We start from the raw sequence: 27397 nt of genomic DNA, 5'->3' as shown, positions 1-27397 counted from the left end.
GCTTTCCCATTGTTGGAGAAGCTTCTCTCATCTATAGTATTTATTTCACTTCACTCTCTAGTTGCAAGAGTCTGAGGGGAGAACATGGACAATAGTAGCTTTGTGGCCAGGCTACATATCATGCCAGACAGAAAGAAGATCTGGACGCTAGCCAAGGAGGTTCATTTCATTCAGGATCCACTTAGAGATGCAAAAATGCAAACTTGGGCTATTTCACCCTCTGCTTTACTTCATTACTAAGATTGTAACCACGATTAAGAGTAAACAGATACCACTGCATTAGTGAGGACTTGGAGAGCCAGTATTTGCTATTGGTACAGATTTAATCAGGATCACATTGGAATTGAGATGTACATCTCAGTTGGAGCTCATTCTAGGTTAACTGTTGTATAAAATAGAAATCGATCAGTTATTTAAATGGATGTTGGATATGAACCCATCTTATACAGCATCGACCATTTGATTATGTATTTTTCAGAATGCTACCCCAAAGCAATCTAATTAGAGATAATTGCCATATGTGCTCTTAAATGAAAATTACTGGATGCATTAAACAAGAAAGAATACCCATTCAAAAAAAAGACAGACGAGGGAAATGGGGGGCTGAGCATTCTGGGAAGCCACACAACGATTAGTCACACAGCATTAATCTGCTTCCTTACAATAGCTGCAGAGTTTTAACCGAACCCCAGCTGTCGCCCCGTGAAAGAAAAGAAAAAACAAGATTTAGAGCATCAAGCGTCCAAGAGACTTCTGCTAGAGAAAAGTGTCCTGCATTCATTAGTGACTTCAGGAGAGAGAGGGGAGAAAAGATGCAGGCCTTTGTCCGCTAAATTGCTCATGTGCCTAATTAATTTGCGAGAGGTTTTTTTTGTTTGTTTTTTTTTTTTTGCAGATGCCTAGGCAGAGGTAGAGCACCAATAAGAGAACTAAAATAGAAGACACCACAAAAAGAGCAGATGCTCCATGTTGCCAGGGAAAGTTACCATTCAAACTCTGGAATGAACACTCTCCAAAGTTCAGATGTTTACAGTGCGTCTTAATCTGTATAGAAAAAGGCTTTGTGAACTTACCTGCATTCCCCAGTTCCGCCTGGGCCACTGTCACACCTCCCGCCATTCAAACATGACTCAGCAGGCAGGACTGTGCATCTTGAACCTGTTAAAAGGTAAATACCAGAGTTATGTTTGATTTAAATCATGTATTCCCCAATCACTATGAAGACATTTTGAGACATGTTTGTCCCGTTAAACACACTAATCAAAACACCCAACCATCATCCGTAACTGCTTAATCCTATAGAGGGTTGCGGTGAGCCAGAGCCTAACCCAGCAGGCACAGGGCGCAAGGCGGGACTACTCCCTGGATGGGATGCCAGTCCATCGCAGGGCAACTAAGGGACAATTTAGAGAGGCCAATCCACCTAGCCAGCATGTCTTTGGACTGTGTGAGGAAACCAGAGTACCCGGAGAAAACCCACGCGCACACGGGAAGAACATGCAAACTCCACACAGACAGACCCCAGGCCAGAATCGAACCCAGGACCCTGGAGCTCTGAGGCTAATCAAAACATGCTAAACTTTATTCTAAAGTGCTCTAGTGGCAAAAGTAGGTAAAAACAAGTCGCTGTACACTTGCTGGTTGGCTGTATATGCCTCTGGTTGACAGACACCCTTAAGATTAAAAGATGGCTACATACAGTACTCAGTGTTTAGTTTGGCAGCTAGCGCGTGTCCTGCAGTCCCTTTGTGTGCGTCTGTGTGTGTGTGTGTGTGTGTGTGTGTGTGTGTGTGTGTTTTCTTTGTGTGCTTCTATTTCATATCAATCCGTCGGTAAAGTGGCTTCACGATGCTAAAACACAGTGGAGTTGTGTGTAATTTCCTGGCGTGTGAGTTCGTGGGAAAAAAAAGCAACAGCTGCAGAGCAAGGGCTCCTCCAGTGTTTAAACAAAAGGAGAAATCGGAGTCGCCCTTTGTGGTATAAGGGGAAAAAACTCATGTTGCATTGTTTACTGCAGGGCAGGATTAACACCGTACCTACTGATCCCCGCCCACCCCGGCTTTCCTCAACCCGCTAGAGACAGCAAGCGCGCAGACTTTCAGTCGCTGCGACAATCTTGCGGTCTTCAAAAGAGGACGTTGATGTACTTTGAGCTCTGTCGCCGCACTTTGTGGTTAAGACTTTTACGGAACCTTAGTTGATACGCGGCATCTGTATGTTGCTCTAACTTGTTTAAAAAAAATGCGCTACTTATCTACTGGTTTGAAGTTACTTATTTCAGAATTCACCATAAAAAATATAAACACAACTATGGAAAAGTAGTCTTCTCCTGACCAGTTTCACTTCACGTAGGCTTCTTACCGTAACTTTGATAAACTGATACAGTATGTAGCTGCTGTGTGATATAAACACCAAATGACACCATGATAACTCAGCGCATTGCTTTCTCGTTCTGAAGCAGTGCGATACTAGAATTTGTAAGGGGCATCTGACAAAGTCTTAGTTGAATCACATAAGGTCATTTGCGTCATAATGCATCTTAAGAATATTCAAAACGATAAGCAATACATTTTCCCACAATAAAGTGTGTGAACTAAATATACCTGAAATTATGCAAATAGCGCACAAATAATGGTAGGTTAGCAGGCTGTCGGAAAACCTGTTTCAACTTTCACACATTTTGGTTCTCACTCCTACATATTAATATGTGTCGCCGACTACCGAGAACAAAAGTCCTCCACATTTTGCTTACATACAAGGACGTCGAAGAAAGAAAATGTCAAGTAATAGCGTTTACACCCCTTTTCTAAACGACACTTACGCACGGGCTATGCTGCATTTATTTATTAAAGCAGTTTACTGGAGATAACGAAGACACGTTGATTTTTTGTCACTTACTTTCATTCAAGACAAATCAATCCATTTTCGAATTTACATTTTATAATAAAACTGTATATTATCTCAAAATACTAAACAAAAAAAATCGTTGTTTGAAGTATACGCTTAAAGTTGACGCGTAGGTTAACCCATTAGAAATAAAACGAATACGGTCTGCTCTGCCAGAAGCAACAAGTGTCTTCCTACGCGCAGGGCAAGCAGATTCGTGTTCTCACGAACCCACCGGTCCATATTCTGCTTTTTTACAAAATATAATAACATTGGGGTACTTTTAAAATAAAACAATGTCTCGTTAGGTAAATACATTTAAACACAATAAAACAAAAAGTACCCCCCCCAAAAAAAGTCGATCACTACGGAAATTCCTCTAATTCAACTACTCGTTTCTTGTATCAGCCCCTTCAATGAGAAAGTGCATATTTGCACTTCTGTATTATACCCCTTGCAACTCACCTCGTGTTAAAGCAACCGGCGATATCACAAATATTAGTTTCACAAAGAAGTGATGCATTCCTTCTCTTCTGCTTTAAATATTCTTAATAATTCCACGTAGGGTTAACATAGATCCAAAAGTTTTTGTTTTTTTTCTTCCAAGTGTTTAAAACATATATAATATCCTTAATTAATAAATCCCAGTAACGATTACTCCTTGGAATTGATCCTGCTGGTGCGTGTGTGCTGTTCACTCATCAGCTTCTCACGTCTAAATGATTCAACATGTCAAGCACAGCAATCTCCACTAGGCAGTCAGGGGCGTTATCCTTCCGCGCAGGTACTTTTTGAAAAAAAATATTTTTTCTCCTAAAGCCGTATCTCAGATATCATTGGGAAAACCACACCTATCTATTCAAAGTAGCTTTGCACAATAAAACAGCCTGCAATCAGAACTACTTTAATGGACGGTTGCGTTTTCGGGACAATTTTTAAAACAGGAACTATGATTTTTCCCAGACAGAGCACTACTACTATAACAGGGCTTAAAGTTTTTTTTTTTTTTTTTTTTTTTTTGAGGCGGAGCGATATGTCTAATTTGCAAATCAATGACGGGATGGCTTGGGGTAGCAGCTTGGTGACACAGAGGCCCTTGCTTCTCTCTTTTGTTTATTATGGTAAGGAGGGCGCAAACCCTGAGAGTTATCTGCGGAGTTTGAGGGTAACAAAGGGATGAATACAACAACCTAAAGACCAGTGTTTTAACGTGACTGTGTACAGAAAGAAGTGCCGGGACGCCATAGAGAAGTATAAAAGTTTATCACCGAATCTTGCTGAAATGATTGCTTGTATAAGAACCCAGTACTCTGCGATTATCATTTATAGGTCAAACACGGTATTTGTCATTGATTTGTGGTTCTGAGACCCAATAACACCAATAATGAGTGATGCTTATCATGCACAGGCCCACATAAAATATGTGGTTTAAAATAATAATAATTAAAACAATTTATAATGATAGAGTCGACATTTACAATATTGCTTGTACGTGAATTAACCTGTCAACAAAGGAATTGGCCTCTGTAGTCTCCCGTTTAATGTTGTTATCGCAGTCTAGTGTTTTACTGTATTCCTACACTGCGGTGCTAGTACACAGCAAGGAGAAGCCTATGCTGTTTTAACTTATAAATACATCCTGATGCTGCCCCGTATTGCTCATTGGAAGATACCTTGTTTTGTGTCACCGATCAACCACCAACAGTGTCTTTCTGGGAATGTAAACCTTTGCACACAGGCAAAACAAAAAACTGCAGCTGAAAGAAAAACAGTGAGGCACAGGGTTTTATGTCATTCTGCACACTGTTTACTATGAAATCTGGCTGTGCAACTTGACCTATAACGTATGCACGCTGTAATGAGGACTAAATAATTGCGTCATCCATGGGAAAGAATGATCCATGTGTATCAGATTCTGTGTAGGCCCATATTTAAGTCGTGGTTATCATACTTTAATGTGAGCACCATCTTTAAACAATATCACCTTTTAAACTGTATCACATTGCACAATTCTAAACAGCACAGTGAAGACTTCAGAGTTGTTTGAAGATGATGCTCATGTTATAAAATGCGATGCAAGAAAAGTGGTGTTAAAATGAACCACATTGCACAAGTAGCCCAACATAGGATACCCATACATGCCAAGTCTCCCGATTTCGGGAGACTCCTGATGTAGAGATCTCCCATCTCCCGGTGAAACTCAAGAAACTCCCGATATGTTAGATTGCCAATTTTAATGGTTATTACCTTAAGTAAATATTCTGTAACTATTTCATTTTCATTCCTCTCCTTCCCACCATATGGACCGTGGTGCGTTCATTTTATTGGCACACATCTTTTGTAAGCCCTTTATTCCAAAACAACCCATTCGTTAAATCCAATAAATGCGCTGATAGATAGTCCACAGATTAGTACTGAAGATAAAGGCTTATGACGTTCCACTAAGCCAAATCTTTCTCAGGCACGGCGTTAACATCTTCAGCTACCATGACAGTGAGTGCTGATAACAATCGCAAGCTGCTGCCCCAGCACTGGAGTCAGGTGTTAGACAGCACATAAAATACATGCTGACTGTTGGGTTTCAGGTAAATAAGTAGTTGATGATAAACATCTGCTTGTGCTTCCTTGTTCATAGCGGAACATTTGCTTAATAGTTGACAACAATAAAACAGGCGCTATGAAGCAAGGATGCTCTCAGGGGGGGTGAAGAAATCCATTTAGTGCATGTCTAGTCCTGGTTTTGTTTTTTTCAAACTACCCTGTTGTGTTATAAATGCCCCATATCTTTTCAATTTCTAAGAATATATCTCAATTCAAAGTTTACCAGCATCAAAATAGTTCTATCCATTGCTTTAAAATCAATTTTCTTACCTCCTGTTTCATTTATTAATGTTATAACTCGTGTCCCTTTTGTTGTGCTGAGAATCAGTGTTTTTTGTAATTGCAGCTGGCTTACAGGAATGAGTTTGACTTACAGCACAGGAAGTGATTAGGTACCAGGAAGCAGCAGAAGCATTCCATCTACAGTGCTGTCTTTGCAATATCTGCTTATTACCCTTATAAAGGGTATAACAGCGTTTAATAAAGTCTAATTAAAACATTGTAAAGAATGGCGCGGTATGGTAAAGCATATTGATAAACGTGGCAAACCTGGGTGAACTATGGAAAATGCATCGTATCACCATGGTAGCACCGCATTTATACCATGCACAAATACTGTGGTAAACTTTTATAAGGGTACCAATTGAAGTTTAAAATAAAAGCAAAGGGTTAAAGAGAAGAAAAGGGGCAGTGATGACATTGCTAGTGCTTGCTCTGAGAAGTGCAATACTGCAAAGGATACAGGTCTAAAGACAGGAGTTCTGCCAACAGGTGGCAGCCAAAAATGCCTTACTGTGGAAGCTGTTTCACCTTAAATGGAACAACCATAGCATCTATTTTTTGCAAGTCAGTTACGTCATTTTAGGGTCCTACTTTCCTATTCCATCTTTAAACAACTTCAGTTTTCAGTATGAAGTTTAGCAAGTATGCTTTTTATAATTGTACTTTATTTCTACAGTAAGTGACCATACACACAAAAAAAAAAAAAGTTTTACACATTATGGCTGGTTTCATAACCTAAGGTTACATAAGGACGTCCTGGATTAGTGCTGGTCAGGGTCTGTGAAACCAGCCATTAATATAAAAAACATAGATTTACATCCTTATTTCTGTATTTATTCAGATGAAAGGTACTCTTTTCATGTAATAGGTGTTCCACACCATTTGAAACACATTTGAGTCTCTATACTGTGTGAAACAGGCACTGGATAGTATTTCAACCAATCTTAAAACACAGTAATACATTTAACATGTGGTGTGTGGAAATGTATTTGGTAGTAAAAATTAAATGACAAGATTGCATGCTTTAACCTGTGAGTTTTTGTGTCTTCAGGCAAAAAAAATTGACGGCTGAAGGAATACCCAGGTATCAGACACTGGGAGTGTGGGAACATTCTCTGAAGGATAATTGCTGACCCTGGGGCTAGCAAAAGTGAAGCCATGCTGCATTGCTGTGATTAAAGGGACTTACTGCCATGTGTGGGGCTGGGTAAACTATGTATAAATTACTGGTAGGTACTAATGAAAGTCTCCTTAAAGGGTCTGCAGTCCTACCTAAACATTTACAGGTAGGCTAGTTTCTGTCCAAGTCTGTAAGTCCCCCAGTTACAGCAAAGTCAAAAAAGTATAATCACAGACATTTAAAAACTATTAAGAAAATAAAACCGTGTCAACATTTAATTTGAGACCTTCCAGGCACTGATGGGCTCAGTATACAGATAGCGGTTAGTTAAATTGGAAGCCTATAATCTTTGTACAAAATGTTATAGTGATAAGCTCTGTACATCACCTCAAAAAGAGCGCATTCCAGCTTGTTGTTTTTTGCATGATACAGTCACTTTTTAAACATGGCTCTGGGGTCACTGTTGTGAAAGTTTAATTTAGCTCATATTGTATCAAGCACGCCCAATGTAATGGCAGAGTGAGCCTTAAGCTTTGTCAATGGTGTGCAGTTTCTACATAGTGATGGTAACTGTAAAACAACCAAGTTTACCTGCCTTTTATTAAAACTTGATATGTGTGGAAAACTTTATAACGTCTTAGAACATGTAGGTTCTGGCAGATCTCCACAGTTGATACTTTTAACCTGTAATGGTGCTGCTGGCAGATTCGTTTCCCCAAACTCATAAATCTTTTTATTGTGGAGGCAAGTTAATATCTGAACGCTCATTAAACTACTAAATTGCACCGAAACTTGGCGGTTTTCAAAGTAGGTTGCCTAGGGGGAAACTGTAGTTCTATGTGTGTACATTTAAAAGCTCAAGACGTCATACACGTGATGTACTGACGTGAGTGGCGCACATGGCGACTGCTTTAAGCATTGCAGAACAGTGTAAGACAGACAATATGGTACATAAATCACACTGTAGAAAATGATTGTGATATTTAAAGACAATAATTCCTTCATTTTTGACAGCATTTTTTAATTTCAGGTGTATTTGTTTAACAAGGAATAAAACATTGAGACCAATGATCTCATTTACTTCATGTTCTGGCAAGCCATTAGAATAAATATTTATTGTCGCAGCAAGCCTCAGAATACTATAATAGCCACAGGGGCCAGTAGATACGTGTTATTGAATGATGACATGATGTTGGCCTGTAAGCATACCTAACCATGGGTAGTTTGGAAATCCAGGAAGGGGTGCAGGAACAGTGTTAGTTTCTAACCTTGTTTAGTGTCGTGGTTGGATTAAAAGATCCCTTGCAGAGGGGATAGACTAGGGATTGTTCACCTCATTGAGCTTCAGAGGAGACTAGACAGACTTGGCTCTGTCTCCTAAATTTGAAAATAGTGTCCTGAGTTAACTTTTTCTAGACCATTTATGATTTTATAGACTTCAATCACGCCCCCTCTTTCCATTCTTTTTTATAGGCTGAAGAGATCTAATTCTGTTAACCTGTCTTCATATGTCATGTAATTAAGTCCTGTGGTCTGCTAGGGTGTCTTAGCATACCCTCTCCAGACTTATATTCCACACTTTTTGCAATGTAGCATTCTATGTACCTTTTTTTATTGGTTCACCAAATTGGGTTTATGAAAAGAAAACGGGATTAAAATAATAAGATACTCTTTAAGTAGGGACATGTGTAACATATAATTATATATTTAATGTGTTTAATATAAATAGCCGCTTTGTATTCACATGTTCATATGGGCAGTTTTGGTTCATTATAACGAGTAGGCTTATTTTTTTTAAACTGCAGTTACTTGTACTTCAAATCCCTTTTTTGTACCGACTTTAGTTCTTGAAGCATGGTTATCACTTTGTCTCACAGTATCTAAACTTCAGCTCTAAAGCTGTTATGAAAGTAGCTGCTTCCACATGTGTTACTATGAGTACTGTGTGATTACACCCTGGTTATGTGATTTTGTTTGCATCGTGCTAACTACATTTTCATTTTAGTTTTTGAACATTTCTAACAGCAGTTAGTTGGTGCTGTTGACTAATGTATTTTCATTAAACTGATGTTGTACTGAGCTTGATGCACAACCCATTTATTTCAGACTTTAACAAAACTTGGTTTGATTAATAATATCAACTCCTTTTTAGGATTCTCCTTCAATAAATGAGGACCATTATACGCTGATCATCTCCAACTGTCCTTCAATCTGTCCGTCTATCTGTCACACTGTCTAAATTAGCCGATTATAGTGATTATTGTGATTTACAGCTGATTAAACATTGTAAAGGCTTGATACCTCAGTAAAGGGTTTGGTTGCTCAGTGGGTGTAGCATTTGGCTCTTAAAATATTGAATGGAACAAAACCTGTATCTTCTCTATATGCCAAACTGAGTGTTATCTATGGAGGTGTGATGCCATTAGAATTACAATATGTTATTTTTAAACAGGATGCAAAACCTTTGAGGAAGTTAGAGATTTTGCAACCTGTCTCCCCAGGGTTATTCATATTTCCATTCCAGGAACGGGATTAGGTGGCTTTCTCTTTGAACACTTGCAGGCAAAAGTCTTTAGGTTTCAAATGCATGCATGTAAGAATACTTTAAAGGATTCAAAATGCAAGCAGGAAAGTGAAACTGATGTACTAATACATTTTTAATGAATGTAAAGCCAATGCATGCAAAATACATTTAAAATCCAGAAAAAATAATGCATTAAGAATACTAAAATGGGATAGTTTAGTTTGATTGATTCTAATGTCATGTCATCTACTTTCTGTTCATTGCAGGTACAAGGGAGTAAGGAAGGATCCAGATTCCAGGAGATTCCAGGAAAATCCGGCCCATTAATAGGTTTGTGAAAGAGATCTATTTTCCTGCAGTTGCACTGTTCATTTTAAAGAGAATTACAAAGCCAATGTCCAACACATATGTTAAAAAAAAAATCAGTTTAAAAAAAAACACCATTGTGTTTTACTACTCTGGGCTACAGAAACTGCTTGCAGATCACATAACCTCTTAGTGCTGCATGTAGTAGCAACAAGGTTTCAATGAGGAAGAAAGCTTCCTTACCTGCAGCTGAAACTGTGCCAAATTATGTCTTTTATAATAAGAGATAGCCTGCACATCAGAGCTCTGGGAAAATAGGAAGTTAAGATTAGATTTCAGTGTGCCATTTTTCAGAAGGTGCTACTGACATGCACGATCAGTTGAAGCCGCATCTGTGCTAGAGTAGAAGTGTGCTATTGAGTAGTAACCAAACATTCCTTTGAGGTCCGCAGAGCGGTTCCCAGAACTATAGTGCAGTTTATATTTGTAACTGTGTTTATTACACTATTCAACACTTTAAAAAAATCTAACCAAAAGCATTTCAACAGCCTGAGAATTTCATGGTTTTTGTCTTCATGTGTTGCGGTGTTCAGACTTCATTTGGTCCATCCACCCCCCATCCCGACCCCCACCTCCTGCACCCAGCCTGAGAAATGACCTGCTGGCTGATCGTGTTTCCCACCCAGTTCTGACCTCTGGGCCTCGGAGGAAAACAGTGACTGGGTCGCAGCCAACAATAATAGCCAATTCCTTTAACTCCCTTCCTTCCCTTCCAGAGCCACAGAAAATACACACTCACATTGTCAAGTTAGCTCAACCCTTCCATCAGTGGTGGCAAACGTGGAAATCGGGAGTCATGAGAGAAATGAAAACACTTAAATTGATCTAAACAGAAGTGAATTTAAATGCTATTATATATGATATTATATAGACAGTAGAATACCATTAGACCCCTGTGTTTTCAAACTCCCACACCCTTATCTCTATATACTTCTTAGCCATAGGATAAAGTGGCTGACAGTCATACTATACTATTTTTCTTATGGGGATGTCTTTTTTAACACTCAGCAAGGAAGCGTGCACTTATGGTCTGTTGTATAATGGAGTACAGCTTTAAATATCTTACATGAATAGGGCTTGTAATTTAAAATAATAGCTGTGCTGCATATTCACAGAAATTATAAAGAATCTGAAGAGGAAATATATGTCAATGTCTTATAAATTCTATGTACAGTCCCTTGAAATACTGGTAAAACACATCACTTGTTTTGGCTGTCAAGATGTGCCAATGGTTCACCACTAACTTTAAATTGTCGTACAAAGACGTGATCAAACCAGAATTTCACACAGAAATGTGCCCGTGATATTTAGAAACTTTTCATGTGTCCCACAACCAGCCTCTCCCATAAACCACATTTTCACACCTTCTTCTCATGAGTAAGTAAGTAATTGAGTTGTCAAGAACAGTGCTGTGAAAAGCATGATTCCGAATGGGAGACATTAAAAGGAAATACGATTTTTGCTGTTTATTTGTACTCACAGTAGTGTTTTACCCATGGCTGGTTTCCAGTTCAACCATCGCTGGAGGTTCCCTCCCATCACAACTAGAGTGAGCTGGGCTCAGGAGTTCCTCAGTCCGGTCCGGCATGTCTTGACTGGAAAGGGGCCAAACCGTGACTCCTCGATTATGACCTGCCTCAACCTGAAGTCAGGGATTCAAGACTTTAAATACATTTTAAAAATTGACCAGATCCTTTTGTTTCTTGCAACAATTTCATCCACAGAGTAAGACCATGTAGTGCTCACAGAACCATATAGCAAATATTTTATCAGGTTTTGGTTTAATAAAAGGATTTACTAGGATAACCCTAATCTGAATACATTATTCAAAACTGTCACAAAAAAAAGTAGTTAAATACAACAAAATACAGAAGAACTGCAAAACTACATTAAAGATTGCAGCGAAACAAATGAAATTAAAACATAAACAAATACAATTTTTAAACATGTTCGGTAGGGAGAATGAATAGTTGTGGCAAACTAGTGCAGGATCTCACAAAAAGGTCAATTAATTGCTAAACTACTATTGCTATATCCTGCTCAAAAACACTTTATTATGGTTGTAGAAATGAATAGGATACAACCCACTATAACTATTGGGCTTGTGCAAATGTAATTAAGCAACTACAAATAACATAGAGCTTTTATATGGGAGAATGAGGGGTTACTTTTAAAAGTTAAAGCCCCGCATATTTAAAGAGATAATGTATGGAATAAGCTTTTGATCCTGAGTCGCAACTGTGAATTGCTTTTGGGAGCTTATAGTCATTTGTGGCTTTGGGCACAAAACAATCCTCCTATAATGTTCGGTAGATAGTTAGTGTCTCCCAGGTGTGAAAAGGCACGTTAGTTACCAGCAAGCTGCTAATGGCACCTACTATTTTATTTTAAAACAGCTCTAGCCAGTGGAGACCCCCCCTCAGGGTTTGAAGAATAGAGGGACGGGAGGGGCTGACAGGAAGAGAATGTGTATGTTTACATGCAGACCGAATCTTCTTGGAGAAAAGACAGTCATTAAATCAGGCACCGACTCCAACCTTATTTTCATGTTATATGATATATGAAGTCAAGTACCTGATAACAACTTAAGCGCTCCTTGCTCGTATCGCATAAACCATTTGGGATAATGAATATACATTTGCAGGATAATATAAACACTGCAAGTTAAATGTGTTGACCTTGACTTCTGACCTATTTGGATCCGTATTGAGGTCATGTTATTTGTTAGGTTTCTACATGATAAGAGGCAACTGATGTTGAGATATGGGGCACTAGCCACAAAGCTTTGACTCAGAAGTTTCTCAAGAATGTGTCAAACTTTATTTCATTACAGACATTGAAAAAGCATTTTTTTTAAATAACTTTGTCCTTCAAGTTTTGTGAATAAGGTCCAAAGTCTTCATATTTCATATGACAATAAGCCATTTCCCTGCAACATTATTTTATATTCACATATATTTTAAGCCCTTTTGCAACGGCTGCTCCTTGTTTTTTAGTTTATGTTAATAGTTTATGAGAGATGCCAGTGGAGATACTAGCATCTAGTTGAATTCTCATCACTCATTAAAGTGTTACTGAAATTGCATGTGTGCTGTCTGGTGTCCTAACCACCAGTAAAATAGAACTATGTCTTTAGAACAGGAGTTATAAAACACATACAATTTACTATAATGATATTAATAGTGTTGCCTACAGCAGCTGTACTCAAGATTTCTTGAAGGCCCATCATTAGGCTTACATAACAAAACTTGGGCTGGATAGGATTTAGGTGTTAAAGTTCAATTCACTAGCCTACTGACTACAACCAACACAATTTGGAATGCTTAATTATTGTTTTTATCCCAGTTCATTGCTGCAACCCCCTGGCCACTCGGGAATGGAGGCTGAAACACGTGTCCTCAAAAACGCGTTCCTGCCAGTCCGGCATTTTTCAGACTGTGGATCCACCGGACCCACAGTGCTGGAGGACAACATAGATCTGAATGGCTCCACTGCAGACCCGCAGGCGCCCTATCAGCCACAGGGGTCGTGGTGCGCGGTGAACCGTGCATTCCCCTGCCGACCTAAGCCCTCCCTACCCGGGCAGCGCTCGGCCAATTGTGCGCCACCCCCTGGGAACCCCCGGTCACAGTTGGCAATGACATAGCCTGGATTCAAACCTGCGATCTCCAGTCTATAGGGGGAGCCTCCTGCAATCCACACGGAGCGCCTTTACTGGATGCGCCACTCGGAAGCCCCTGCAAGCAAGCCATGTATACATCATTGAACCATTTAATAATGAATACATATCTTAATAATAAATGCATGGAACTGTGGGGGCATTCACATTGAAGTTGTAGGATGACATTTGAGCACCAAGGACCTATAGTAATGTTGTCTACAGCCGTGTTTGTCTGTAGGGGCGGGGTGTGTATTGGCTGTTTGATCATATAGCAACAGGGTCTGCTGTGGTCCATGTGTCTAGGCACCTGTGTTCAGAACACCCTCCTGAAAACATTACAAAACTTTTTACAGTGTCCTTTGTTCATTTTGAAGCAAATGAGAAGAACAAGGGTCTATAGCATGAGAGAAAAAATACTGTGGAGGTTGTTTCACCTTTAATAGTAAATAGCAAAGCTATTTGGGTATATTGGCAGAATGAACTGTATTGAGTCCTATGTAAGCACACTTGTCTGCTTTACATCTATTTCTATTCATGTGAACATCATTAAACATCTTCAGTTTTTAGTATGTTGTTTAGCATCATGAGATGTAAAAAATATTAAAGGTGATATTGTTTAATCATGGTGCTAACATTAAAGAAATTGATGCAAACAGTAATAATGACCTTAAAATGAGCAAATTGGGCTTACATAGGATTTGATACGCATTGGAAAAATAAGAATATGGCAATAGACAAGTTAATTTCAGCAAGTAGACCCTATGGTAGTTATGTTAAAGATCAAACAACTTTCATAGTGAGTATTTCACTTTGTAACGGTTAATTTCGTAACAGTAATAGGTAAGTAAAACCTACCAGAATGTAAGCCAGGCCCTGACTTCTAAATTTAAGAACTGAAAAAATATATAAATATATAACTTCTTAATGCAGCCACTGATCCAAGGCATGTTGCCCACTAAGTTTAGTAGCAACATAGAAACAACATACAATAATAGAAAGTTAAACTAGCATCAGCTTATCAAGAAATAATAATTTACAGAAATAAATCATTTTGGTAATCACTTGCAGGGAAAATTCCTACTGCAGACTTTGTTAAATGGTATATACTAGCAAGAAACTTCTCAGAGCAGTAATTAAACTGCACCTTTTTGTATTCATTCGTGTCTAGTTTTGTATACGGTTGTGTTCATGCTTTCCATTACATTTTCACTTGTTTCAAAATAAAGTCAGTAGTATTGGGGCAGACAAAATGCTCTTGACCTCAGTGAAAGTAAAAGTAAAGTCTAAAAAACTAAAAGTTCAACAGTTCAGCATCAGTTAAAATGTTTCTATGTTTGAGGTACCGGTACTTTCAAAGACTTGTGGTTGTCACATTTTTACATTAATGCTAATGATCACACTTTGCACAAAATACCTCCTGCTTTTTGTAGCTGCTTTTTGTGGTTGTTTGTCTGTTGCAGTTTGATTGCGTTGTTTTGCCAGGAGTCTTTGTAGCTGAAACCACAAATGAATCTATATATATATATATATATAGAGAGAGAGAGAGAGAGAGAGAGAGAGAGAGAGAGCTTAACACTATATATTATATATATATATATATATAGTTGTTAAGCTCTGTAAATAAAATTCTGAAACGTATTCAGTTTTACCTCAATTGTTTTTTATTAAGTGTTTAGTTAAAAAAAAAAAAAAAAAAAGTTATGAAAGAGTGTGACCAGGATGACTGGTGGTGACGTCAGGCCAGGAAATGAATCCACACACACAAGGCAACTGCGGGCTGAAACTGAGACGCTAGGCGCTCAGCTTTTTATCAAACAAAAGATTTTAAACAAACAAAAGACTTTCACAAAATACAGAACAAAATGGCACGTTGGCCAAAACAAACCGACAAACAAAACACTAACAAACAACAAGTACCGTGCTGGTGCTTCCAGCGCGAGTAGCAATTGTTATTCTCTAATTCTTGGTTTCTCCTCACACTCTCCCGTTCTCTCCACATTGAACACCCCACCCTGAGTGAGTGAAACACTGCATCTTTTATACCGAGACTAGACTGCTAATCAATCATTGAATTGGAATCTCGGTATATCTGCACGCAAATTAATTGTGCTCCCCATGCTTCCATCCTAATACCCACTCTAATCTGCACATGGAGTGATTGTGCAATCCCTGTGGCTATATACAAATATACAATTTAAATCACTCATGATAACCCACACTCTGTGCACCAATACATACATACATATAACAGACAATATAACAGACAACATAACATACAACGAAACACAAAATACGCACAGGGGCGGGGCAACCTTCCACAAAGAGATACTGAAATATTATTCTTTAAAACAAAATTGAACCACTGCTTCAGTTTTGAATTTGGAACTGGTTTTCTGTAATGCATCCGTCTTCAAAGTAATCTTAACCACAGTAACATTATGCAATCAAAGAAATAACTACGGCCTAACAGAATTCAGTATGCTAATTCTTCTCTTTATGCAGAAATCTATCATTGCTGTGCGCATTTACAATTTACAGTATTCTTAACATAAAGAGTAAAGTCTGAAGACTTGACAAGATGGAAGCCCACCAGACAAAACCGAAGAATCTAATACATGGTTTCAAGACTATATCTGTGTAATTCCTGAGGGTTTATGTGCCATTCAAGCAGAAAGTGAGACGTTAAATCCTAGGGGAGGAGACATTCCAAAACCTTTTTTCTTTTATATGTGTTCATATTAGTATGGAGTCTAATAATTACGCCATATGTTGTAAGTTTATGTTACACATTGTAAACTATAATTATTTGTGTATGCTTCGGTAGGGGTAGGTTGTTGGCAAATGGGAAAATATATGATGTATGTTTTCTCATGATCTAACCAAGACTGTGTCATTACGGCAGGTGTTCAAAAACGTCAAACCCCAAATTAGTTAGGATTTAAAATGTATAGCAGTAGATACAGATGTAGTTCAGTACAGACCAAAGCCCTCTGCTATGGGGACAGCATGTTGGGTTTACTGCAGTTTACCATTGTAAAAACCTAGTATAGTATAATAATAATCTAAGTGTGCATACACTCAACTGGCAAATTGAGGAGACGAGACCGGAGATTCTTTTAATCCACAACCGACATCCTTATTTTGACAGTACAGAACATTCTATTTGATTGTAGTTTATTCAGTTGCCATTTAGTTTAACTAAGGTTCCCTTCCAAGTACGAAATGTAACCATTGCCGAATGGGTATTTACATCCTAAAGACCTGGAATCTTGAATAAGATATACCAAAGCTGCTCGCCGAGCCTGTGACACAGTCAGGGCACGCTCCTGAGGCCATAGAGGGACTGAACACACAGATCCCAGCGCCATTTAAGATTGCCCTGACAGGAAAGGCTGGTATCAGACAAGTACTTGTTGCGTATGACTGTATAATTTTTTACAAATTATTGCATTTTACACTTAAGTTATGTGCTATTACATTAACACTGTAATAGGTGATCTATTTTCACGTTTATTGTGCACTACAGTCTGTTGTTTGTTACGTCCTGCATCGACCTTGTGCCCCGAGTGGAGCCAGCAGCTTGAGTCGCTCTTTCCCAGGGATCAAGCAACGTAAGTCGGCTGATTTTGTGCTCTCCCCCCAGGCTGCATAGCTCCGGCTGGAGTTAAATTAAATTCTCATTTTTTAATTACATTTATTTTGTGAACTGTAATTGTTGTATTACTGTTTTCTGTAGATAAATAATTTTCTCCTGTTGTATTTTCTGTGTTTTTTGTACAGAAATATGCGCACAACTGCTGGGCTAATCAGCGCTGCGCTGGATCAAGATACACGCTTCAGCTGAGAATGCTTGCAGTCTCATCCACAGTATCCTGCTGCTGTTTTATTGACTGCTTTTGCATCACCATTTCGAGGGCTGTTAGTTATTTTAACAAGCAGGCTTCCCTCAGTCTCATGTTGGTACTGACTGAGTGGCTTTGCCAGCACGGTAAATGCGAACCGGTAGACCCATTCTTGTAATGACCCGCACTGGTACCAAACCGACCTGGTACCAAACCGACCTGGTACCATCCTGGTTCCGACCCTGTACTGTACCGTACTGAACCGGTGCTACAGTCACCAAACTGGTACTGAACAGACCAGGTGCCGACCCAGAACAGTACCACCATTACGAAGTGGACCACCATCACAAAGCGCTTTACGAGATGTAGTAACAACAAGAAAATCCATAATACATTAAATACAGTGGAAAGTGCATAATACATGAAATAGTCCACTAAATGCAGTGGAAAGTGCATAATACATGATAGTAGCAGCAACACAGCAGCTAATAGCAGATATCAGGCTTAAAGAGCATGGAAAGCAAGAGAGAACAAGTGGGTCTTGAGAGTTGATTTAAAGCGAGCGAAGGTGGGAGCATCAGGCACCAAAGCTGGTAGAGAGTTCCAAAGAGTCGGAGCCATGAAGGCAAACAAGCGTTCTCCAAGTGTGGTGCACTTTTGCTTGGGGATAAGAAGCAGGCCAGAGTCGGAGGACCTCCACTTGCAGGCAGGGACATAGCGGGTCAGCAGGTTGAGGAGGTACTCGGGACCTGTGTGATGAAGGCATTGTAGGTGAGCAGGAGAGTTTTGAACATAATCCTGAACTTAACAAGTAGCCAGTGCAGCTGAGCAAGACGGGGTGTGATGTGATCACGTATTTTACATCTGGCAAGGATCCTGGCAGCGGCATTCTGAACTAGCTGCAGTCAGTTTATGGTATGTGCCGGGAGACCACCATATAGAGAGTTGCAGTTGCTGAGTCGAAAGGAGACAAATGCATGACAGAGTGTCTCTGTATCTGGAAGAGAAAGGTAAGGACGGACTTTGGAATTGTTTCAAAGATGGTAGAAGGAAGATTTGACCACGGAGGAGATGTGGGCATCAAAGGAGAGGTTGCTGTCAAGAAGTACACCAAGGCTTCGTACATGTCAAAATTCATTCGGTCTCCCCAGGAGGTCACTTTCTGGCGGGACAATTTAACCAGATAAGGTTAATTAACCAAAAGTGGAAGCAGTAATGATGTAGTAAACAACATTTCAATTAACTTACTCTAATGGTTGCATTCCAGGAGCTCTTGCAATTCAGATGGACTCCCTGTTAAATAAATAACTGCATTCCTCTATCTGTCCTTAGACCATGTACTTGCACAAGGGAGCAGATTGCCAGGTTTTCCCACAAAGCTCTGCCAAACCAGACCCCAAAGGACTGCCCTTTGCAGTGGCTGGAGGGCAGCTCATTCCCAGTGCTTCTTGCTCATGCTGGAAACACGTCTGCTTAATGTTCGGTCTTCACATTTGGCACAGGAGGGAAATCGCTCAGTGCCACAAGCTTGGGAACATTTTATGAGTTCCACTTAGCAGGCATCCCAAACCAGATCTAATGGTTTTCAGGCCTTTTACAGCTGAAGGCCACTGTCTTGCTTTGTTATTTCATGTAATGTCATGCCTTAAATTTCCCATTAGATAATTTGCCATACGTAATGTCTTTGAGGTTATCACCTAAGCTTGTCTTATCTTTGTTCCGTTTTGTTTTGTGTGTTTTGATATCACAGTCCTTGAGCGCTTATCAGTAAAAAGATTTTGAAAGTTTGAAATGGGCATTGTACTAAGTGTCCCTGAATCTATATCCTACATGCTACTGAGAGGGCCATAGAGTCACACATCTTAAGGGATTCTGATCTGTCTCAATTTAAAAGCGACTACATATTTATTGATGAAGACTGTGGCTGCAGAGGACATCTAAAAAGGCTTTAATAAATAAGCACAATACACATTAACTGAATGAATGCAGGGAGTGGGAAAGTTCTTTCTCAAATAACATGCAGAAAAAATCAATGTTACCAGACATTGATGTTGAATCACAAAATTCTGTACCTTATATTTACAAATAGGGTATCAGTGCCGATTCAGGACCTCATGCACAAGCTAGATGATTGTTTCTTTGGGGTGTGGGTGAGGTACATATCAGTCTGTTATAAATCACACACAAAATAATACTTGTCTGTGTTGTATCAGCTGCACTCACTTCCAACCTCTATAAAAACTCCTGAGGAGAGACTTGCCCGGGCATATCCCTCGTTCTCTATCACTGCTTTAAACCCTTAAAGAACTATAAAGCATCTGTATTACATCTTTACAGTGGGAACTCTTTCACAAGAGTGAGTAATATTATATTTTAATACAACACCCACGCACACACACACGCACACACAAATGCATTACATAGGCCTTTTTTGTTAAGAGATAAAAAAAATAACAGGAAGAGATAGAATTTTGTAAACAATACAAAACTCTTGTGGAAGACCCAAGATGAACAGTCCTATGGTGTGAGAAATATCCAACACTGGTCTGTCCAGCTCAGAGCTTGTAGTCTGGTTTTCAATTGCTGGTTGAAGAGCTGATTATACTGGTCAAAAAATGATCTTGTCAAATTTTCAAGTAACTGGTATCTACACTCCTAAATATCTCTGTAAACCTTTGCTGGGGTTTTATACACCAACTGTGGTATCCAGTAAGAAAACAGTAACCTGTATTACCTGAGTACTGGTGCGTATGTTCTTGGAGCTCCTGGGTACAAGAGAGAGCAGTATGTGTTTAACATAGTCCAGGTCATCCCATTCCTCCATTCTAAAGGGATACAATAATGACTGTGAAATAAAGTGTCTTCGAAAACCTATTTCATTCCTGGTCTAAATTTCAAGTAGCACTTAATTTCATATCCAGCTGTTGAATAGACTGATAACCTCTGAACTGCTGCATCTTAAGTATTTGTTTTATGACCTTATCAAGCTGTTCACAGCATGTTTATAATATTTGCTCAGCTGTTACTTAGGTAACACTTGGGTTAATTAATAGCTAATATTAGTATCCTTTAATAATAAGACATTTTAACATTCTAGTAATGCTGTATTCTTTCAAATTTAAGACGCCCTTGAATTTAAGACACAGCCTAAATTTCCCACCCTCAATTTGAGGAAAAATAAAAAATCCAATAAATATGCATTTACAGATACAACCTCAATTATGCATATTGAGGCAATTTGCGTCCGACTGCCATCACACAGAACATTACAGTTATGAGTGGCTTATTATTTCCAGTCGTGATTACTCACACCTATGGTATTGCTTGGCATATCAAAAAATCAGAAAAAATCAGCATTTCCGATCTGTCCAAGCTGGTACTTCTTTTCGAATTCCTCAGAAAGCTCTTTAAAAATGGCTGCCTGTATGTCATGGATGATTCGAGATCGGGCAGTAACGCGTTCGTTTGTTTTTTTTCTGCAGTAAGTCACGCTGCTGCTTGTGTATTCAGGCAGTGACGCCTTTGTTCGTCTTTTCTCAGCAGTCACGTTGCTGTTTGTGCAGTCGGGTAATGTCTTTTGTTGGCGATTTTAATACACCAATCACTATACTCAAATTTAAGGTGCTGGTTGATTTTGAGAAGAAAAAACTGGTTTAAAAAGTGCATCTTAAATGCAAAGGAATACGGTAATTGAAAAACCTAGTTCAAAAGCAATGTACAATAGGAAACAAGAAATAGTGAATGAAAAGAGACATTTGAATCGTGTCTTAGATTTGCACATTTGCCCTCACCAGCTGCTGTTAATGTGGATGTGTCAGTACTTTGACACCTTTACACAGTGATGACTTCTCACAGTTCTGCAAGTGCTGCATTAAAGTGGAACACTGTGGCTGCCTGAAGAAACCGTGCTGATCATTCCGCAGAGTAGAGAATCGATGGGTAATGCCTTGCATTGGACCAACATATTCCTGCATGGTAAAGAAGCACCATCTTTGTGGGGTGTTGCTTATACCCAGGTTTATGTGCAAATAAATATAATAACTGCTATTGATGTTGTTTTATATGTTGTTTTTTCAATGTAATTATGGCCCAAGGGGTGTATTCATCTGCAGAAAATGTTGCAGTCCTTGTGATAAAACAAGCAGTTGGCAATTCATGCATCCATACAGCAAACACATCTTAAACAAAAGCAAATGCCATGTGCATCATAGCAGAGAAAACTACATTTTAAATGTTGCATTTACAAATCATTGATCCTTAATAGCTATAATAACTGGAAGTAAATCTCTGAATAACTGATTAGATTTTTGCTGCACCTCTTGGATTTTAACCACTAAGCCACACTGTCTCTTTAAAACTTTTGGCTAGGTTGAAAAAAACACGAAAAAAAAACTTTATTGAAAAATAAACACATACTAAACAATTAGAGGTTCATATATTTATATAATTATAGGCTTATATATAGTTGCACGCCTTTCCCATGGTTAAGCTTCCATTGTGGATGGTTAAGTGAAAATAAACGGACCATTCACCTCCTGCTGTGAGTGTAAGCTGACAACCCTTTGAGTGACTACATCGACAATCACATGACAAGTTGTGACAAGCCACTTTCGGGGTAAGGTCTCATGGAGAGCTGTACTTCTTAAAACCAGCTCCGTAGGCAAAACATAATTTTGCATTTTTGTTAGTTTTTGTATTATAAATCACCTTTAAGACCGTTAAGGATTTGTCCTCTCTCTTGTATTTATATGAATATAGTCTGTATATATCACATTCATGCATGGTGTGTAGTGTGTCTCTTATTATAATAGAAATAATTTCCCACAGTTTTTTCAGCAGAACTTGCCCATCTGCACGCGATGACATATCTATAAAGAGACACCCTGCACCCTAGTATTAAGTATTAAACCAAGGTACATGCTTGTAAACTGGTCAATTATTGAGAATTGTAAGCTAAATATTAAGAGAAAACTACAAGTCAGGTAGATCATTTGTGAGTGTTTTGAAGTTAAATATTACCCTGAGTTTGATAAGTACCGGCAGTTTTGTTTTAAAATATCGCACTGCTGCTATCTCCGTATGGTACTCTCGATTATCACACAATCAACCAAGATCTAGAAAGAGTTCAATGCTGTATGCATCCTATATTTTATCTACAGCCACGAACATGGTATAATTATAGTATTAATCTAATACATGACGTACATGTGAGCGCATATAAACAATGTGGTCATTGTCTTCATAAGTCTACTTGCATTGCAAGACTCTTGGACCTAAATGTCATTTACATGTACAACAATAAAAATATATACGAAATGCAAACATGTTCAAGCTCCATTAAATACAATTGACAAAATACTGCTGTCAGGGCAGACAGTGCTAGCTGGAAAACAAGTTTCAAAGTGTAATTAAGATTTAGAAAAATGAAAAGAAACAGTAAATTCAGCGTTTAGTCTAAAAATCTTTTTCAATGTCTTCAAGACAGTTTTAGTCAGTTTCATTAACTCTTTGTACATTTCTAAATCACTGTTGAGCGATCTGTAGTTAAAGCGTACTGTTTCCATATTTTATGGCATCCATCACAAGCGGCTGTATTCTCATAAAAAGAACCACATTGCTTGTCAGACAGTTAAGTTAATACACTGGGGCCTTCTTTATTAGTGGTTAAAAGTGCTGGTTAGTTTTTAAAACACCAAGGGCTTCATTTTGAAGCGTGCCCTCATTTTTGTGCTCCTCTTTGGTCAAAATTTTTTCATCACATTGTAAATGTAAAGCTGTTTATGTAAACTCTGTGAAGTATGAGATATTGCACTGCCAAGACTTTAAAAGCATATATATATATATATATATATATATATATATAATATATATATATATATATATATATATATATATAGCAATATTAGTGTTGTTTTATTGCCTTTCAGAATGAATGGGGTGGATATACATTGCCAATAAAAGCTGTAACTTATTGTCCAAACATTCAACTTTATAAGAAATATGCTTATAAAATATAGAAGTGTTGATACAGCAGTGGAATGTAATTAATATTCAATATCAATTCTCTGTCTAATTAATCTACACAGTACATGTAGTCTTACACATGCTAATAATATTGTAGTCGTGTATGTATAATTATATTGAGGTGCGTCTTGTTATGGGTTATCTGAGCAGTTACCAAAATGTAAAAAGTTCAAGCATTTTTAATCTTAGGAAATTAAGTACTTCTAATTCAAAATACCCATACAATATTCTGAACTCTTGGAAGTTCCCTTACAACTGGGAGTGATAGGGGAGAGGTCTACCATAGTAGCATGTATAAGCGTTGTTGTCCCATGTAATTCCTTTTTAAATCCACCCATTAAGAAACCTTCAGTCGCTGAGCGCTGCTTTAGAGAAATGGCTTGTTAAATGAATTAACGGTGGCAGATGTGACAGAAGGAAGCCTTACAAGTTAAACAGTACTGATTAAAAAAACAGTGAAGGTCCCTTAACAGGGAGTTACAGTCTCATTACCAGTGCAAGGAACCCAGTAGAGATTAAATAGGATTTGGGTCTTTGCATGCGCAGCAGCAGAATACAGGTGCATGCGCAAGATGGGTTTGTGGTTCCGTAGTTCTGGAGTTTCCGTTCCAGTTTTTGTCTGTCATGGCAACAGAGAAAACAAACAACAGGAAGACGATTGCATACAGAGCACCACAAACAAAACATTTTCCTGCTTATCACTTGACCAGTCTGCACCAGGTGGGCTTCACTCAGTGTTATTGGCAACATCCAGACCAAGCTTGTAGGATGGTCTCAATCCGATTGAGATGGTCTACTCTGGAGGAGATTCTAGCCATAACCTGCACTGATGTATACTGGTCAGAGCTGCTAGTTTTCAGCTGGTCCTGCTGGTTCAGGAGACTCAGTGTTGAGTATGGAGCTGGTTATCCAAGAGAAATAGGTCTAGTAAAAATCATTTTACTGGAAATTTCTTATTGTTTGTTGTCTTAAATCTTAAATTTGTATTATTATTTGTAGAGATTGTGTATATCCAGTAAGAGGCCCAAAAACAGATCATCTATTTCCAACTCTTGGAATGACAAAGACATTGCATCTGCCATGTAACAACGCAGTCTCCTCACCCTGATCCATTGGAGCATGTTTGAGATGAACAACACACTGGTCATCCCCATCCTCTGCCTCCCTCGCCACACCAAATATGTGAAATATAAATGACTGATGTAAATATTGTCCATAAAATAAAGTTGGTGAATTCCTCCTTTTAGTATCAAATTCCACAGTCTCTTATTGCTCTGAAAGCAAAACATAATTGATCAAAAGTGGGTAGCCTTTTTTCCATCTAATGTTTTTGTTGCACTGATGACATTTTGCAGGAAACCCTGCAGTTCGTATTTCATCAGAGGCTCACAAAGCAACGACCCTCTGAAATATAGACTGAAAATATGTCTGAACACCATGTGGGTCGCTACACCTTTATCTGTCTGTTATTAAACCTTACTGGCACTCATCTGTAATAAACACAAGCTAGCTCTTTCTGTCAGATGTCTTTGATGCTGGGAGTGCTTCTTCCTGTTGGTGCTACGGTTGGGGTTTTTGTTTTTTGTCACTTTTACTAGATGAATACAGACCATACTGCTTTTACAAATGACCACAAAACTGTGCCTCTTTGGAAACAACAAAACAGCAATGGACTCTCAATGTCTTAAATATAGCCAGGGCCTTCATTTAGTTTGTTATTTTGTATACATTTTTTGTGGAATCTATCAGTTTTTATTAAAAAAAAAAAAAAAATCGAACAAACAGTAGTTTTCTCAGTTTTCCAGGTGAATATCAGGGGTAATATTGGAGGATCGAGGAAAATAATCTGCTTCGATCTGCTATGAATGCTAATGTCTAAGTGACCATGAACAGCTGGTGAAATTAAACTGGATGAGTACTATGATACATTAAACAGACAGCTAGGTATTGCACTGAAACTCAATTTCATACAATTTGTGAAGGTAAAAACAGAAAAAAAGGAACATGAATATAACATGGTGTCACAGTACCAGCCCACAATGTCAGCTGTTCAGAGCAGCTGACCCAAGTAAAGTCTACCAGTCTGGCTGCTCCCCTTCATTGGTAATGCCGACCGGGCCCTTGCTGTTTTCCCCCTGCTTCCTGTTATCAGATCTGAGGCTTCTGCTAGCTGCTCGCTACCACATCCTCTCTCAGTGGGGCACAGCGCAGCACAAAAAACTGTCCCTGTGACCCCAAGCAGAGTAACCACAGCAACGAACAATACCAGGAGTCTGCAAGTCCTGTAAAACAGCTGTGGCGAGCTAGCAACAACTTCGAAGAAAAGAAAGAACACAACAAAAGAAAAAAAAAAAGTAGTTGACAAAAGAAAGTGAAAAAAGCATGTGTTGTGTTAGTGTATGCAGGGAAACACACACCATAGCACTCACTTTTGCAGTACTGCCAACGCCAATCAGGACAGCAGGCCTGTGAGGTGTTTGAAAGGTTTTGGACTGGGATACATGCCCACTCCTCAGCGACTGAAGCCTCTGATTTCTTCAGAGATTTGGAAATCTGTATTAAAGTCTCCGAAATGACTGATTGAGTCTTCAACTTTAAGAATAGTCATAGTGAAGCATAAGAAAGACTTGGGTTAAAAGTCGAGGTTAATTGTAGTAGCCGTAGTGTAGTTACGCCACAATCACAATTTGTTTTGTCATGTAGGCAGACAGTGACTCGAATGAAGAGCTGTCCACGTTACGCTTCATCCTCTGATCTCTTTGAGATGTCAGATCTCAGCACGACTAAGGGGAGCTGGCAGGTCGAACACTGATCCTTTCTGTTCCGCTTGCACCGAGGTCAAGGGTTAAAGAGAAGTCAGATATACTGAAGGAAATTGATCAAGTGCTTTAGAACTCCTTTTTACATGTGGAATGCATGTAATATGGCGGCTTGAAGTGCCTCTTATAGTGTTCCCTATACCAGACGTCAAGCTTTGCGTTAAATATTTTAGTAGTAGTTTAATAGTTTACAGTTATTGTTATTGCAAATACACTGCCACGTTATTAGGACCTGAACATTTCGGTTTGAGGCGTTTTGTTAGCCATCACCACGACCTTGACACAACTTAGTATAGACTCCACAAGGTACTAGAAGGTGTCTCGAGGGGTCTATTCAGTCATTAATATTCACGCAGCTGGGGCATCCTTGTAGACAGAGGATTGCGATGATGATTGCACAGTTAAAGTTCATCCCAAACATGCTCAATTGGATTGAGATCCAGAGACTGTGATGGCCATGGATGATGCCTAAATTCACATTCCTGAAATCGTTCGTGTACGGTGCTGGCAAGGTGGAGGGGTGCATTGTCATCTTGGAAGTAGACATCATCATCAGGGTACAAATACTGCACTGCTGGGTGGACTTGATCCACAGCGATGCTGAAGTAAATGATGACATTCATTGGCCCGAGTAATCAAGGGACCCAGATATACCAGGTGAACTTGCCCCCACCAGGTCGGTGCTGAATCCAGTTGCATAATGTGACCAGGTCTGTTTTAAAGAATTATGCACCAGTGTAATTGTATTTGTATTTATTGTTTTGGGTTGTCCATAAAGTTCATAGCAGTATTTCAACAGCAGGCACTGTTCTGCAGGTTTGGCTGTTTTTTGCATTTGAGAATTTCAAAAAAACAAAAAAAACAACAGCAAATGATATAAACAACTTAAGAAAAAGCCCCACCGAAGAGAATCTAAACAAAAGCAAATTTTGCCTGACGGTTCTGTTAAAATCAGCAAGTGGTGTAAAACATGTATTTTTTTTTATAAAAGGTGGTCACGATCTCACACATTTCTTTCTAGAAGAGCAGAGTCACAGCGAGAGAGGGGTTCATCAGGTATGGGATAAAGTGGTGACCTTGACAGTAATCCAGAATGAGCCATACATTATGCATGTAAATACCTGATGCAATGCTTTGATGTACGTCAAAAGGACTACAAGCACATGTGGGAGAAGTGTGTAATCAGAGTGCCAGAAGTGTGACAAATCGTTGAGTCAGGCAGGAGGCTGGACTCCATCTCTTTGAAAAGGAAGGGGGCAAGGATTAACACTG

The 27397-nt window shown here is 38.9% G+C and overlaps 1 protein-coding gene and 1 long non-coding RNA gene across 2 annotated transcripts in view; one reads left to right on the top strand and one right to left on the bottom strand.

The window, feature by feature from the left end:
• LOC121307508 (neurogenic locus notch homolog protein 1-like) overlaps positions 1-3599 on the bottom strand; it is a 34813-nt gene extending 31214 nt beyond the window's left edge. The window contains exons 1-2 of the mRNA XM_041239690.1: positions 3352-3599; positions 1074-1158 (exon numbers count right to left, since the gene is read on the bottom strand). Of these exons, the coding sequence (XP_041095624.1) occupies positions 1074-1158; positions 3352-3409 (143 nt within the window). The 5' untranslated portion in view covers positions 3410-3599. The remainder of the gene's footprint in view (positions 1-1073; positions 1159-3351) is intronic.
• A 317-nt stretch (positions 3600-3916) lies between these two features.
• LOC121307492 lies at positions 3917-17666 on the top strand. The gene is made up of 5 exons (XR_005948347.1): positions 3917-4137; positions 6821-6998; positions 9680-9743; positions 16967-17051; positions 17221-17666. It is a non-coding gene; the product is annotated as an uncharacterized LOC121307492 (long non-coding RNA).
• Positions 17667-27397: the final 9731 nt, after the last annotated feature.

Source organism: Polyodon spathula, chromosome 56, assembly GCF_017654505.1.
Source record: "Polyodon spathula isolate WHYD16114869_AA chromosome 56, ASM1765450v1, whole genome shotgun sequence".
Classification (NCBI taxonomy): Eukaryota; Metazoa; Chordata; class Actinopteri; order Acipenseriformes; family Polyodontidae; genus Polyodon; species Polyodon spathula.
The sequence above is the reverse complement of the archived record's forward strand: the minus strand, read 5'-3'. Positions and strand labels throughout refer to the sequence as shown.